A 16,475-nucleotide genomic window follows, 5' to 3' on the forward strand; every position below is an offset into this window, starting at 1 on the left:
AAGCTCGCAGCCAAATAAGGGTCCTGGGGAGCCACAGGGGGTGGGCTCCCTTACTGCCCTCCCATAGCAAACCCTGTCCCCTACCCAGGATAGGACTCCACCTGAGGGCCTATCCCCCCTTCCCTCCTAGTGCAGCCTTGCTGAGCCCAGGTCACTGCACTCTCACCTTGCCCCTGCCCTGGCCTCTCATGCAGCCCCCACTTCTTCCCAAGGGAACCACCACTCTCCCTCCCCTCAGCCACTGGTGCAGTCCCTTCCTCCACCTGGTTGTCAGCCCCAGGTGGCATCACTGTGGTCTGAAAGTCATGCCCAGTCATGCCCACTGTTTCATTCCCAGCAGGTCCTGCTGCCTTGAGCCCTCCCCTGCCCCAGAACCCTCTCCAGCATTAGGGAACCCACCCTGTTCTTTCCCACTTCAAGGCGGATCCCACACACATCACCCCCCGTGTCTGTCCTGACAACAGGGGGCAGGAAGGCTTGCTCATCTGTGGCAGGCTGGGAGCAACCATTATAGGCAGTCACACCGTGTGCACCTGCGACCAGCCCCACAGCCTGAGTGCTAGCAGGCTGGTCAGGTGAGCTGCCCCGCCTTCACCCAGGGACCACAGGATGGCCAGGACCCACCCATGGCTGCCAGCAGAGGGGGCCTGGGCTGCCCACTGGTTGGTCCCCAAGGCCAGGCCCAGAGGGCCCCTCCTGCCCAAGTTGCCAAAGCCACTGGAAGAAGCAAGAAGGAGCAGAATACAGGGTGCGGGAGCCAGTTTATTATCATCATGGAGTCAACTAACAGGGGCTGCTTCCTACCCACACACCCTGGCCCACTCTACAGGGAAGGCCTGGGAAATCTGCAGAGAGCACCCCAGTGGGCCTTCCTGGAGGCTGAGAAAAGTGTCCATGGGGAAGATGTGCTATCAGGGAAGCCCCCACTAAGGTGGGGGCAGCCTAGGCATGGGACAGGGGTGTGCCACAGCAAACAGAGGGGAGGCCACAGCCCAGAATTAGTCTACCTGTTGCTCCCCGACAGCTCTTGGTAATCTGGGTTATAGCTGTGTATAGAGTGTCCTCTGCTGAAGACCCCCACCCTATGAGGTAGGAAACACCTGGGTGGAAGGACAAGCAGCTGAAGCCCCAAGTTGCTGGAAAGCAAGGGGAGAATCAGAGCACATGTCCTGAGGTGCTGGCTTTAGGCCTCTGTCCTGAGCCCAAAACCCAAGGCAGCTGTGAAGCAGGTAGGTGCTGGTGCCAGTCAGGGTCCTAGGTCTCAAGGCCACACCCCTCTTTCTGCTGTCCCCATGCAGTCCTATCAGCAGTATCCTGGCTCTGAGAGAGTCAATGTCTCAACCCCCAGCCTCCTGTACCCTTGAGGGTTGCAGCCTCAGCCCTGGGAGGGGCTGGGACCCTCATCCCCATCCGGTTGAATGTGCAGAGTCACTGTCTCACCCACTGTCCCAAAGTTAACTGTATGGGTGGAAACCTCCGTTTTGAAGCTGCTCTGGCCACTGTCCACAGAGAGATGGACTTGAGTGCAGAAGGATGGCTTCCATGACATGGCACCCCTAGCCTGGGCCTCCTGCACACAGAAGACACCAGCAGGGCCAAAGACTTGAGGCCTCGACAGAGCCGTCTCCTGGGGCAAGCAGCTGAAGAAGCCAGGTGGGCCTCGGGGGCCCCGTGGGTACCACACGTTGAGCTGGACAGGACATCCCACAGTGGGCTCACTGATCTCTCTCTGGAGCACTGAGACCTCACAGGGTGGATCATCAAAAGCACTGGGCATGGGACTTCTGCAGCCAAAGTTCTCCCCTTCTTGGGGCATGTAATCCTCCAGGTCAGCCAGCGTCAGCACTTGGCCATCATATGTGAGGATCTTGGGGTCACAGCCCTGAAGATCATCAGCACCCAGAGTCTCCTCCATCAGACAGACACCTCTCCCCTCCTGCACCTCCAAGGGGGCTTCTTCGGTGGCCCCAAGAAGGGACAGCTCAGGCATCTCCAGCCCAGAGTCCACACAGAAGACTCTACCTTGGTTCAGGGGCTCCTGGGCCAGCAGCTTGTTGTTAGAGTTGTTTGTATTGGGGTCTCCTTCAGGGGTCCCGCCAGGCAGTGTGAAGAGAAGCCCCTCCAAGCTGCCAGGCACCTCTCTAGCTGGAGATGCACCCCTTGGGCCTGTTTTCTTCACTTGGACTTCGATGGTTTCCTCAACCTCCACCCACTTGGGGAGGGGCCCAGTGCCCCTGGGCAGGGCTGGCATGTGGGCTCCAGGCTCTGTCACACACAGCATGGGTACAGTGGGCCTCCAGCCTAGCTCTGCCACTGGCCTGCGGAGTTGGCTGGCCCCTGGTGAGTACAGCAGCTCAGGGGACGACATGCCTGACCTGGGTGGACTGGCAGGGTGGCGGGAAGGCGAGAGGGAGGGAGACTTGCTGGGGGACTGGAGGCAGCCACGGGGACTCTTCACCACGGTGGTGATGGTCTCCTCTCTGCAGGGAGAGGGCCGAGAGGAGATGGCACAGAGACCCACAGCCTGGCTTGCCACACGTGCCATCAGCACATTCAGGGCCAGCGTGAAAGATCAGGTTAATGTACCAGCAAGCAAATGGTGAAACTGCACAAGCTCCTACACATCATGCACTTGAGTCCAGTCTCTGGAACCCCAAACTAGAGAACCAAAGAAACAAACACAAAGTCTCATCTGGTCAACCACAAGCTTTGGTGTACAGACCTCAAGAGTTGAGTCATCGCTGCATCATACAGGTGCCTCCAAACCTCAGACCAAGTCCAGTTTGCAATGTCTCTGTGGGTCAGTATTCCCTGTCTATAGCTATCTTGTTTTGCAGATTCCAGTCCTTCTCTCAGCCTATGAACAGGGTGCAAGGACACTGCCCCACAGCCCTTCTTGTCCATGCCACCAGTGTTTTGTGCTTTGTATTATGGGAAGGGGGATGCCACAGCAAGCTTTCAGAGGGCAGGTGCCTCAGTGATCTTGAGTTGGGGACAGACTGGGCAGTTGATGTCGCAGGTGCAGGTGCAGGTGTGGGAGGGTTATCAGAGCCCCGACCTGCAGCCTGTGTTCCTGGCCTCTTGGTCTGAAGTATAAGGCTGGGCAAGAACACGGTCCTGTGTGTGGCTCTGCTGTTATAGGCTTTGTGAATTCAAACAAGCTCTTCCCCTTCCTGGGCCCCATCTCCCAAAACGGGGTGGGGAGGCCAAGAGGAGGCAGAACTCAAGGCAAGTTGTATGTGAACATACATGGAATGCTGACCAGGGTCTATGCAGCAGCATTGGGAGATGGGTCTGATCCCCTTTTATAGGAGTGGAGAAGGCTAATAGTCAGGACCAATAGTCAGAAGCCCACCAATCTGCAGCCCAGTGCCTCTGCCCTGACTGAGTGCTGAGGGCAAAATGAGTAACAGGCAGGGAGCAGTAATAGGCTGAGTAGCACAGAGCTCTCCTGAGCCCCAAGACATGCATTTCCCCATGGGCTCAGGCAGAGGGACTTGGCGTGCTGTTGCCAGCTGCCTGCCTTAACTAAGGTGTTGTCTCCCTTTCTCCAGCTTTGCTTTTGTCTAACTTAGGGCTCACATCCAGAAGCAGTTACCCCTAGGCATGGGCCCAGAGATGTGTGGCCACACCTCAGGGTACAGAGCAATTTGAGGTCTTGCTTCCTCTGGCCTTCACCTGGCAAAGGGGAAAGCTATCTCCACTTAACTAAGGGGAAACTGAGGCTTGGAGTTGTAGCCTACCCAGGGCCAAAGGCCTGTCTTCTTGTCTCACACCCAGGCCCAGAGATCAGGGCCTGCCTGAACATCAGGGGAACTTGGGCCAGATCCCATCTGTTGGCCTCATGCTGCTCAATTGGCCAAAACAGGACAGTGAGTCAGGTGAAACTGGAAAGCTGGATCACACCTCTTAAATGTCACTCCCACTAGTGGGCTCACTGCTACCCCCAAGAGGGCATGTGGACATCCTGCTCTGAGGCCATTGGCACAGTATGTGGGTCTGCCAGGTGGCAGTGGTGTCTCTCCAACCAGTTTCTGTTTTGGTACCCCTGGCTCCGCAGTACCCTTCACTGTGCGGTGTGCCCCTGGTAGTGGGGGGATGCTGTGCCAGGCAGTTGCCTCTCTTCACTCCTCAAGCTGAAAGGGTACACTCCTTCTGGGGTGAAGGTTGCTACCTCCATGAACCTGGAATACAATGGACTTCAGGGTGCCTGTAGTCACCTAGTCCAGCCTCCCACTGGCACAAGTCCTCTCTGATGCCTCTCCCATGGGGCTACCTGGCCCCAACTCTGCTCCTCCATTTGTTATTCATAAAATGTGAATAATAGTAATGTTCTTCTCATGGATGAAATGTAGAGTTGATTTGTGTAAAGCTCTGGAATAGTTGCACACCTCCAGGATGGGGTGTTCATTGTTGCCCCAGGCAGGCCCATCTACTGTGGCATGGTGTCCTACTTTGTGGGAGGAGGCAGGAAGTCAATGAAGGGTTAACCCAGGATCTTAGAAAATGTCTGAAGATGGGATTCTCTACAAAATGACCAACTGTAGGCCCTTAAAAAGGTCTGAGGCCCATGGGAAACTAAGAGGTTGCTCATCCTGAAGTTCTCAGTTACCTGGCCTTAGGAAATGATAATCTTTCTTGCCTCCTGGGTTTTGCAAGCTCTTCTACCACATCCACTTGAACACATCTCCTATTGGAAGTCCTTCCAGACTGTCCAGGTCAAAACCAATCCTGCCTTCTGTGGATTCAACTAGCTCTGGAACTCTGTGCTATCTAATTATCAACAACCCTGTGGCTTTCTTCTCAGCCTTGAAGGCATGGAAGAATGAAGAAGGACGGTGGATGTGGCACTGGGGGAATGAATTCTTAGTTGGTTTCTAATCATGAACCATCTTGAGAAACCCCCTCTCTTCCCTGAACCTCAGTTTCCCCATCTTCCAAATGTAAGTGTTAGTCTTGGGGACTTCTAAAGGCCCTAGAGCTGTGCTGTCTACTATGGTTATACTATTTTAATGAAAATTGTTAGTGAAAATTAAATTTAAAATTCAGTTCTTAAGTTGCACTAGACACATTTTAAATGCTCAATAGTCACATGCAGCTAATGGCTGGTGTAGTAGGCACTGTAAATATGTAATATTTCCATCATCACAGGAAATTCTGTTGTGCAACAATGCCCTAGATCCCAGGGTATTAAAGGGTAGAAATCCACCAGGACACAGCTGTGAGTCCCAGGTCTACCCTAACTGGTGAGACTCTGGGTGTAAGCCCTGGGTGAGACACTGTGAAGTATTCAGAGTAAGTCTACTCTCCTGAGACAGTGCAGCTATGGAGAGGTTTCTGAGGCCCTAGAAGAGAAAGCTCTGAAGTGTGAAGATAGCCAAGGTCCCAGGGGAAGGTGAATTCCCTGGGAGTATCTGCAAGGTGCTGGCAGTCTGTGTGGTGAGCAAAGGCTGTGAGGGCAAGCAGTCAGGCAAGCAGGTGGCCAGACCATACGGGCAATGTCCAGGCAGGTTAGTGGGCATGCAGGTGGCACTGCAGTCAGAAGGAAGGTTAGGAACACGCCTGCACTTACATGATGATGGTTTTCTTGGGGACTTTAGTCTCCTGCTCAGTGACTACAAAGAAAACAGTCGGAATAGCGAGGGTTACAGATCATTCAGCACTTAGGGCTGAGCTACTAAGTGGCATGGCAGTATAGTAACCTGCTCAGTTTAGAAGCACAGGATCCAAGCCCTGCCTGGCGTGTGCCCCTGGGATGACTGTCTCAGCTTAGAGCTTCAGTTCCCTTATCTTTGAAATGGTGATCATGTCTGCCTTGAGTAATATGACAATAGTACATGCCACATGAAGGTAGGACCCCTGTCCCTCTTGAGGGTCTTTCAGGAGCTTCAGGTATTGTAAATGTCTTTTCTAGGCTTCCCACCTAGAAATCCCAGCTTCTCCTTCAGCTATGTACCTAAGGAGCCCTGGGAATTTGTCAGGCCAAAAGTCCTAGTTATCAGACATACAAACTGAGGCCTAGAGAGAGGGAAGGAATAGCCTGTGGCTGCACAATGAGCAAGCAACCAAATTAGAACCAGGATGGCTGATGTCCATTTTAACAACAAAAATCCTAAAGACCAAAAGTGTCTCTAGAAGAGAATGACTGAAGTCCTGGAGTAGGCACATCTGAGCTCCATGGCAAGAGACCATAAAGTCCCATCAGGAGCAGCCTGCAGATGCCTGAGCAGGGTCCTGAACTCTGACTAAACTGGGAAACCTAGGTCTTCCCATAGGAGGGCCTACCTTTGCTCTCCCTGGATCCAGCAGGATAGAGCCTATGGTTCCCATTTTGTGATGGAGTACTCAAGTCCCAGAGATAGGACAGGACTTCTCTGGAGCCAGGGAGCAGTTACACCCAACCATCTTAAGGCCTCTTTCTCTGAAGCTTCTGGGCAGGGTTGGGCTTGGCACAGAGATGTCCCACCCAGTCTTGCCCATCTGGACAATAAGGATTCCACCAACTACCAGCACCCTCACATCTCAACATCCCCTCTCACCATCTTACAGGGAACTTGAAGGGGAGGCTCAAAAATCAAGTGGCAGGGCCCAGGGCTTCCCAGCTCCTGGTCTGTGGCTTTACTGCTTTGCTGCAGTGCCACATAGAGTAAGGCTTTGCCTTAGTCAACCAAGAGCATTTTAAACTTGTCTTGGATTAGGTGCATATGAATTAAATGTATTAGCTTTGTCTGTGTGGCACTTGGCATTTACTGTGTGTGCGCACACATATTTGTGTGTGTGTGCCTGCATGTGTATGCACACAGATGTATATGTATGTGCATGTATGTGTCTATTTGTACAAGCTGCTTCCTGGAAAGAGGGGAGCCCACTGGAAGAGAATGGGATCAACCAAAATGTGTTTAGTCTAAGCTGGGTCCAGACAAAGCCAAGCTGTTGGCAGCCTCCAGGCCAGACCCGGTGAGCAGAGCAGTAGGGAAACCAGGGCTCCATCTCTCATCCTTCCTGACTGGGGTCCATCTGCTGCTCTTGGAAGTGCTGGTCTGGTACCCCTGGATGGCTTTGTTCATGACCTAACTGCCACCTGACAAGCCCTGGGCTCTGGTGAGTACTAGCAACCATGGTAGGAATGCAGCTGTGAGAAGCAGGACTTATAGCCCAGTGCAGTTTTGCAAGCAAGGAGGTAGTGCCCACCCCACAGGGCCAGCTTAACAATAAAGCAGCAGGACAGGATTAGGAAGCAGGAGGTGGTAGGCTTCAACTCCAGGGTCTGCAAGGACTGGCCATCTCCCTGAGTGAGGGACAATACCATTTCTGTCACTGGTGGCCAGTCATGGAACATTGACAGAAAAAGATCCATCATGACAACAAAGTGAATGGCTCCGTAAGACGCGCTTATCCTGAGAGGGAGCATGGAGGCCCCTGCTCAGCATGTCCCCTTGAGATCCCACCCAGCAGGAAGTGGAAATGCCACAGAGACCCCTGGGGCCTCCTGTAGGAACTGGCTCAGCTAGTGCAGGCAGCTCTCTGGGGGACGGACGAGGAACCAGGACCCTTGACCATGAGGGAAGGATGGGTTTCCATGAGGGCCATGGAGAGCCTCAAAGGCCCCAAGGCCAAGCTTTGAACACTAGGGGGCCCAACTCTGTGAGGATCCAGACAGACAGTAGCACCCAGATGTGGAATACTAGGTGGGACTGGATCCAGTGGCCCAAGGATCACAGAAGCCAACTTTTAGAACTCAGAAGGACACATATTTCAACTTGTCCTAGTATGGGAGTTGCAGCTCCACCAGGTGTTGGCCCAAACTGTACTTGTTTGTCTCCAGGGATGGAAAGTTCACCACCTTCCCAGATAGCCCCTTCAAGGTATGGCAGCTCATACTGGGAGAAGCTCTTCCCAGGTGGCAGCCTGCTCTGCAAGCCCCATAAGGCTGCTCTCTCAGACTGAGCAGGCCCAGGACAGAGGCTAGCTGCCCTTCTCCCCATCCTGGCCATCCTCAGCCAGGCCCAGCTGGGACCCTAGAGCCACAGTATGTGTGAATGGAGGCACGAGGCATCTTCCTGCCCTTTACCTCCTGCCAGGAGCACATGTTTCCCAAATGAGTCCAATTCTGTTCCTTGGCCCACCTCTCCCCATCCCAGATCCTCAGGGGTAGCCCCAGACCAGGGATACCAAGCCATAGCATCCTGTGCTCAACATGGACAGCCTGCTTGGTATGGAGGGACCAGAACCCTGACACCCACTCCTACTCCTGGGAGCCAAGCTGGAACCCAGCAGCCTGCACTCTGCACTTGGCAGGGGCTCCTTCTTAGGTAGAGCTGTCCCTACTGTCTCTCCCATAAGGACTTGCTGCCCACTGCCTGGTGGGTTCCCCAGGCCCGGGTCTGCCATTTACTTATGTATGTATGTATTTATTTATTTTTATTTATGTACTTTTTTGTTAATCCTCACCTGAGAATATTTTTTCATTGATTTTTAGATAGCATGGACGGGAGGGAGGGAGAAAAAACATAGATGTGAGAGAGACACCTTGATTGGTTGCTTCTCACACATACCCTAACCAGGGCTGGGGATTGAACCTGCAATCCAGGTACATGCCCTTGACCAGGAATCGAACCCAAGATCGTTTGATCAATGGGCCAACATTCTAACTGCTGAACCAAACCAACCAGGGCCACAGTCTGCCCTTTATATACACTCATTAGTCCCCAAGGATGGTGAGCAGGACCTGGGCCCCCAAACCTAGAGTTGCCCTTCCAGCCTTATCTAGGTTCTGGTTTTATGGTGCATCATCCATTGTCCCACATGCCTGCTATTTCAGTAGGGAGCCTCTACAACCCTTCCATGGGCCCCAATGCCTCTTCTCCAAGAATCATGCTGATTGTAAGAACTGATGGTTTCACCCCACTTGGCCCTCTCAGGTGCATGGAGAATCCAGCCAGGTCAAGACCTTCAGTGGCTGCACCTACCTTCCACCATGGCGATGTGCTCCCGGCGGTGGCGCTGTTCCCCAGCCTGCAGTGTTGGATCCTGCAAGCACAGCTCTACGCCACCTCGTATGGAGCCCAGCTGGTTCACCAGCTGTGGGACAGACATCAGAGGCCACTTAGAGCCCACAGCTCCCCAAGGAGCCTGACTCACCACTTTGGGGTTGCAAGGACTGGTTAGAGCATGGGGGTCCTGCCCCAGCTGTGTCCCAGAGTCCTAAAGCCTTGCCACAGGGTCCCAGCCCAGCCACCATATCCCCACAGGGACCCAACACTGCCCAGGGCTCCAGTGATGGTAGGGATACTCTCTATCCCCGCTGTTCCATATGGCAGCTTTGCGGGTCCTGAACACTTGAAATGGTGAACTATAACTAATTTAAATTTAAGTCACTATGTGTGGCCAGTAGTGACTGAACAGAACTGACAGGGCCCAAGCTAACTTGTGACAAATTGCTTTCCTGGGACCTGACATGGAGGCCAGACTCCTCCTGGCCCACCCCAGGCTGCCAGCAGCAGCATCACAAAGGAGGCTGGCAGCCAGGCAGAGTCATAGCCTGCACACATTTTCTCTGGACTATGAAGGACAGAGCAGACTCTATCCAGTGTGTCCCTTATGAAGTCCTGTTAGCTCATCATGATGGTGGGTAATAGTTGCCTGTTTTCCCTTCTTTAATAATGGATAGTATGTGACAGTGGCCTGCTGTCGCCTCTCTCATCATGAATTGGTGAGTGACAGTTTTGTGGTGTCCCCTGTCTCAGAATGGACTTTAGGTAAGACTGTTGTACAATCTCTCATCATGGAGGGTGGGTGACATTTTCCTGGTGCCCCTTCTTTCATCATGGATGGTGGGTGATAGTGGGCCTGATATCTTCTGTCTCATCATAGACAGTGAATGACAATGGACTTGGTGTTCCATTATGAACCCTGGGTGACTTGAACCTGGTGTCCCCTCTATCATCATGGTTATGGATGGTGATGACAAGATTGTGTCCTGGTGGCAAGCCCCCTGCCACTTCCCTGCACCCTCCCTCCTCACCTCACACTCGTAGTAGCCCAGGTCCTCCTTGCTGGTCTCCCGGATCTCCAGCATAAGCAGGCCACTGCATGGCTCACTCAAGGTCTGGTACTTGTTGCCAGGGGTCAACAGGGCCCCATTCTTGTACCACCTGAAACCAGCCCTGATGGTCAAGTAGGGACCTCAAAGTCTCCTGTGCTCATGACCCGCTCTCACCCATCCCACAGATCTGGGTGTCCTTACAGCACCCACCCTTTGGGATGCCACTTGCCCAACATCCAGCCTGACAACATCCTCCCTTCTGCAGCTAGAGCTGTCAGAATGTGCCACAGCTCCAAGACACCCACTTCTCATCCGAAAGGCCAAGCTTCTGTCTAGCCCACCCGAATACAGTGAACATGCTGCCCACCCTCAATTTACAAGCAGAAGTGGTGGCCTCGGGGCAGGCCCACCCCCCTTGTCCATGCAGCCCACCTGATCTGAGGGTGTGGAGCACCTTCAATGGTGCAGGTAATCTGGGTGTCCTCTCCCTCCACAAAAGGCCCTGCCCAGACCTTGTTCACAAACCGCGGGGGGACTGTGGGCCACAAGGTGGAGAGGAGAAAGGGAGAGACACAGAGATAGAGAGAAATGAAGAGAGAGACAGAGATGAAGAGATGCAGAGAGATAGAATGAGAGACAAAGAAAGAGAAAGGAAGAGATAGAGAGACAAAGAGAGACAGAGACAGAGCGACAAAAAGTGAGAGTCGGCATAATGTGCAGGACTCCACTCCTACCAGTGAGATCCCAGACCTGGGTCAGATGTCCACAACACCCCACCAGCTCCATCCAAATGCCTGCATCCCCTTGGGGGCTGCTGTAGTGGGTGTGGTTCAGGTGCCCAACATCCAGTTTCTCTCCCAGGCTCACCCTGCACCAGGATCTTGCCCAGGGTGCTGGCATTGCCAGCAGCGCTGGCCGCAAAGCACATGTACTGGCCGGAGTCAATGCCAGTCAGGTTGTCCAGGATGAGGGTGCATGAGCCATCAGGGTCTTCAATGAGGATATGGTGAGGGTCTACCTCTACTGGCTTCCCATCTGGAAAGGAGGGAGGGCTGTCACAAAGGGGCCTCATGGGGACAAGAGGCTGGGCTTGCCCAGGGGTCATGGTCACAGGCTGTGGCAGGGTGGGGAGCAGTCCTGAAGCACACGGACCAGATGCAGCTCCCTGCTGGTAGGTCCAGCTGACCAAGCTGACCTGGAGCCCTGGAAACTTTCCCAGATCTTGGAATTCACAGTGTGGCCTCAGGAGGGTGGGCTCTTATATGGAGGCAAGGGTGGGCTGGGGGCCTGAACTCCACAAAAGATGTCCCATTCTGATAACCAGACCCTGAGCCACCTTGCTAATAATGATCTGTGACCTCCAGGCATCTCCAAGACACTAACTTCCCCCACCCCAAGAGACACACTTGGACACCACCCATATATATAATCACTCTTGTCTGAATACCCACCCAGCCTAATGTCTCCAGCCATAATGTGATTCTTTCCTGGGTAAGGAATAGGGAGATGTGCACCTTTCACTTCAAAGAACTCTTTCCTCCATGAATATGTAAAATTTCGTAAACAAACACTTTCCAGTAGCTCTGTATGTGCTAAACAAGGTGGTTTAAATTACAACAGTTCATAACCAGAATCTTTACTTTTAATTTACAGGAAACCTTAAAAAATGATTTTAACATATACCAAAAAAAGCCTCCAGCTGCCACCCCATTCCTCTGCACCCCTGCACTATGTTCCAGGAGAGTTCTCACTTCAGGGCTTCCTTCTTATTGTCTCCCAAACCCACTCCCCCTGGCTTTCATCTCCCACAGAACAGCTCTTGGCAAGGCTGCCAGAGACATCATAATCTAGTCCATTCTCAATCCTTGTCCTACTGTCAGAAAACAGTTCTCCATGCCCTTGTGGCATTCCCACGCAGCCCACTACTATGCAAAGACATGATGGTCAGCTCCCAGATGCTTGTTCAAGAAGACACCTTGAGTGTCCAGGGCAACAAGAAGATAGCTCTCTTCTTTCGTACAGCCCACAAGGCATTTATCTTTCTGGGGAACAGATGGACAAATTTGTCAGCAGCCCCATAAAGGCTCAGCACCTCCATCCTGGCCAGTGTGGCTCAGTGGTTAAAGCATTAACCACACAACAAAGGGTTACTGGTTTAATTCCTGGTCAAGGGCATGTACATACCTGGGTTGCAGGTTCAATCCCCAGCCCTGATCAGGGTACATGTGGGAGGCAACCAACCAATGTGTTTCTCTCACTTCAACATTTCTCTCCCTCTTTCTCTCTCCCCTCTCCCTCCCTCTCTCTCTCTCTCTTCCCCTCCCTCTCTCCCTTCCACTCTCTTCAAAAAATATTAATAAAAAAAATATCCTCAGGTGAGGATTAACAAAAAGGTCAGCACCTCCTAAAACTCAGAGTCTCTCTTGTGGCACAACCCACTGTGTGCAGCTAACAATGGACCCAAATGTTGTGCTTTTCTGTGGCCAGCAGCCATTGTCTCTGACCCAGGTCTTGTGTATGTGTCTGGCTAGCAGGCAGGAGATCATCTCAGACCCTTCATGGCTTTTGATATTTAGTTTGGTGACAAGCAAGGCACACTGTCAGAGACACATCATTCCAGAAGAGTAAGGTGACCAGTTAACAGGACCTGAGGAAGGTCCATGGAAACTGGTGGTGTACATGCCAACCAACCTGTATAATTAGCTGAACAGTAATATTCCTCTGTACCTGCTGCCTGTGAATGGAGAAGAACTGGGCAGGTGGCTACAGTCTATCCAATAAGAACTAGGTTCAGAGACAGATTCCTGGTCAGTGCCTTGGTTGACACACTCTCTCCTTAGTGCTGTGGGTTGAGCCTCAGGTCACCCTTGTTCCCAAATATATGGATGGAGCTAGCTTTTATTGAAGCTAATCTGCCACTTTGACTCCTGGCCCCTGGCCTTGGAACTCTGTGCTCTGCTTCTGGAGCGATTCACCTTTGACTTATCTGTTTCTTAACCAGTTCTGATGCCAGGCCCTCTCGGCACCTGGTAGTCCCTTTCCCAGGATAGCTACTTGGCTACTCACTGGCTATAAAACAGTCTGGGAAGTGAAGAGTGAAGATCTGACTGTCTTGCATTTCTGTATATGTCTCCTGTTAAACTCATTAACCAACAAGCTGGACTTGTCTCTTCATTCTTTGGTCTGTTGGCTCCTTCAGCATTAGGCAAGGGCTTTGCATATACAGCCCTCTTCCGAAACACAAACACTACAACCCATGCTGGGCCATCATCAACCCCAATGGGCAGAGGACAGGAGTGAGTGAGAACTCCACACATGAGGATGGGCAACAAGCACGCATGCATGGAGTGTTCCTTCTGAGATGACAGTAAAGGATCAGGTGTGTACAGAGGGCCCTGGTATGAGATACCTCCCTACACAGAAAAAGTCCCACAGGGAGCCATCAATGGTTGGCATATGGCTTGTGGCCCCTGGGTGGCATCTAGAATGTTGATGACAGCTGGAGAAGGTGACCCACAGGGGCGTGTGTTCTTACAGGTGGTCCTGTCACCTCAGAAATCTTGTTCAGCCATCATGGAGAAAGGCTAAGTGGATATACCATCAAAAAGGTCACTACCATACAAGTTAAACCCCAGTGGGCCAAGGAGTATCAAACCCCAGAGAGCAATGTGACCCAATTAAGTCGAGGGCCCCCAAGCTGAAATGGATACATCAGTAGAGAGAGTCATGCGGTCCGGATTAGGGTATGGGTGAGCCCAAAGCACTGGATGTCACTGAACTGTGGAAGTGTGTCTTGTTCCATCTCTGACACTTGCCCTCTTCCTCCTCCTTCACTTGACCTCCACTGCTTTAAGAGAAAAATGATCAGGAGTGGGCATCAATCTCTCTGTGCCCATCCTACATGCCTGATACCTCAGGTATGGAGTAGAACTCAGACCTTCACAGGTCTACCAGATACAGGCACCTGGACACCACTGATGAAATCTTCTAAAGCAGTCTATGGGTCATGACCCCTTTGGAGGTCGAATGACCCTTTCACAGGGGTTGCCTAAGACCATCAGAAAACACATATTTCCAATGGTCTTAGGAACCGAGACACTGCTCCTGTATCCATCTCCAGGTGGGTCCACCCACATGCAGATACGCCCACATACAACATGAGGAACTGTATTAAAGAGTCATGGCATTAGGAAGGTTGAGAACCACTGTAAAGGTTCAGGGTTATCCAGGAAGATAGTGTCATCTTGAGGTCCAGTCAGGGGACTATGGCTGTGGCTCCTACCCCTAGACCTTCATATTTGCTGTGTTTGGAATTCCCTGCCCCAAACATGGGGAGGGGACACTCCCAGTTGGGATGCCTACACATGGAGAGGTGGCCCTGGAGCATGTAACTGGCCCAGCCCAGCAGTCAGTCCCTTCCCAGGTTGATGCTTAGAACCCCAGGGAGAAAGGAGATTCTGGGCCTCCTGAGTAATAAGAAGGTAACTAGGGTAATAAGAGAGGCTTGGTCCAAAATCAATGGCCTTGTAGAGCCAGAGGGAGTAGATTGTCACCAGCCCAATCCAGTCTCTGCTCCTGTGGCATCAGCTGGTATAGACAGGGTGGCTGTAACAGGTCCACTGTGCATTCACGTGACAGTCTCTAATACATGTCTCCAGTGCTCTCTTCTCCCTGGCAATTCCCTCGGGGTGGGTCAGGACTTGACCCTCTGCCCCCAACACTCAATTTCTGCTGTATAAGGTTATTTTGTCTGCTGGCAAGTCTGACTTCTGCTCGATGCTGCTCTTCCTGTTATGTGCTCACTAACCTTGAGCAGTTGCAAGTAGCCTGGCTATTTATTTTGCCACTTAACAACTATAGTGGCCTGGTGGAAGACACCCTCACGTTAGGGCCATGAGCCACTGAGGCAAAGAGAGACCACTGATGGGGCTCCCACCCAAACCACCAGGGTTCTGTGTGGAGCTGCCATGGAGCATATGCCACTGACCCCCCAGAAGACTGTTGAGAAATGCTCTAGTCCAGGTGGCGAACACATCACATGAGGTGAACTCCTATCGTGACAGGTCAGTGCCTCCCAGGGCTATCTGTGGTGTTTCTCATTATGATGCTGCTTTGGGTCAGCCAACAGCCAGCTCTGGCCACAACCCATGGCAGAGTGTGCCACCTGGACCACTTACTGTTAGACCACTGTGTCAACATGAGCTGATCGTCTAGCTGCTCCTCTGGACTCTTGCACTCACTGGACACCGCTGTCTCCAGAGGGGCAATCCCCTCCAGGGTCTCACTGGGTAATAGCCAGGGTGAAAGAGACTGAGGACTGCCTGGCACAGTTAGGAACCAAGAATCCCACCCAGACTGCCTTGGGAGGTGACTTCTTCTTCACCTCAGATGTGGCCAGCCAGCACATGCCCCTGGGGACAGTCTGGCCAAAAGGAGGGCCCGAAGAATGCAGAGTCACTTCTGGATGACTTTTATGAATGACACTGTCCCTCTGAGCCTGCCCTTCAGGTGAAAGGTCTGGATGAGGAGGGATGGTAGGAAGGGCTGTTGAGCTGTATAGGTTCTATGCAGGGTGAGGTGTCTGGAAAAGGACAGCAGCAGACCTCAGGATGTGGGCCAGGAAGCCTCCCTCCAGGAAGGAAGACCCCAGGAAGCTCTTTCAAGCTGCCACCAGGAACTAACTGCTGCATTCACTGGCTCTGCCATGCAGTTCTGACCATGGGCCACAGCAATGGCCCCTCCTGCATGTCCCAGAAAATGCCCTGTGTCCTCTCCAGCCCCATCCTTAGCCCTTCATGGGCAAACAAATGCTCCTGGCTAGTTGTAGACAACCAGAACAAGAACTGAAAGTCCTGGGACAACTCCTCCAAAACCAGGACTGGATTCAGTTATTCTCACTGAACTAGGGACTCAGAGGCCTACCTTGCCAGCCCAGATGAAGCTTATCTGTCAGCCCAGGTGACCCCCTGATAAGAGTATCCAGGTTTACCTGGGAGCCTTGGACCACACTGAATGGTCTATGCTACATTATGACTTAGGAGCTTTGGGCCACATAACATCAGGTTGACCTCTAGAGAGGCTGTGTTTAAGATTAGTCATACAGTGGTCAGTTGTGACAATATGAATAACCCCCAAGAGAAACCCTGGACACCAAGGCTTGGTAAGAGGCCCTAGTTGGCCACTCTATGTGTGCTGTCAAACATCAAAACTGAGAGAATAGGTGCTGTCTGCACAACCTCACCTGGACCCTGCCAGGACCCTACCCCACACCCCTCTTTCCTTTTCACAGCAATAAACCAGAACCCTAAGTGGAATGGCTCTGCTAAATTCTGTGAGCCCTTCCAGTGAATCACTGAACCTAAAGGTAGCCATGAGACTCCAGACCTTGGTGTCCGAGTGAAGGTGTTCCTGGGGATCCCTGAAGTCTCCA

At 52.4% G+C, this 16,475-nt stretch overlaps 2 protein-coding genes across 5 annotated transcripts in view; both read right to left on the reverse strand.

The window, feature by feature from the left end:
• The window catches only part of OBSCN (obscurin, cytoskeletal calmodulin and titin-interacting RhoGEF), a 94,304-nt gene that overhangs the window by 13,818 nt on the left and 64,011 nt on the right, over positions 1-16,475 (reverse strand). For all 4 annotated transcript variants that reach the window (XM_036239629.1, XM_036239630.1, XM_036239628.1 and 1 more), the window contains 4 exons: positions 10,913-11,080; positions 10,478-10,580; positions 10,025-10,154; positions 8,970-9,081 (listed from right to left, as the gene is read on the reverse strand). In XM_036239629.1, coding sequence (XP_036095522.1) covers positions 8,970-9,081; positions 10,025-10,154; positions 10,478-10,580; positions 10,913-11,080 — 513 coding nt within the window. The remainder of the gene's footprint in view (positions 1-8,969; positions 9,082-10,024; positions 10,155-10,477; positions 10,581-10,912; positions 11,081-16,475) is intronic.
• Positions 797-2,545, reverse strand: LOC118615126. Its single transcript, XM_036239632.1, has one exon. It carries the CDS (start codon positions 2,543-2,545, stop codon positions 1,376-1,378), a length of 1,170 nt encoding a protein of 389 aa, XP_036095525.1. The 3' UTR covers positions 797-1,375.

Source organism: Molossus molossus, unplaced genomic scaffold (genome assembly GCF_014108415.1).
Source record: "Molossus molossus isolate mMolMol1 unplaced genomic scaffold, mMolMol1.p scaffold_m16_p_4, whole genome shotgun sequence".
NCBI classification, from domain to species: domain Eukaryota; kingdom Metazoa; phylum Chordata; class Mammalia; order Chiroptera; family Molossidae; genus Molossus; species Molossus molossus.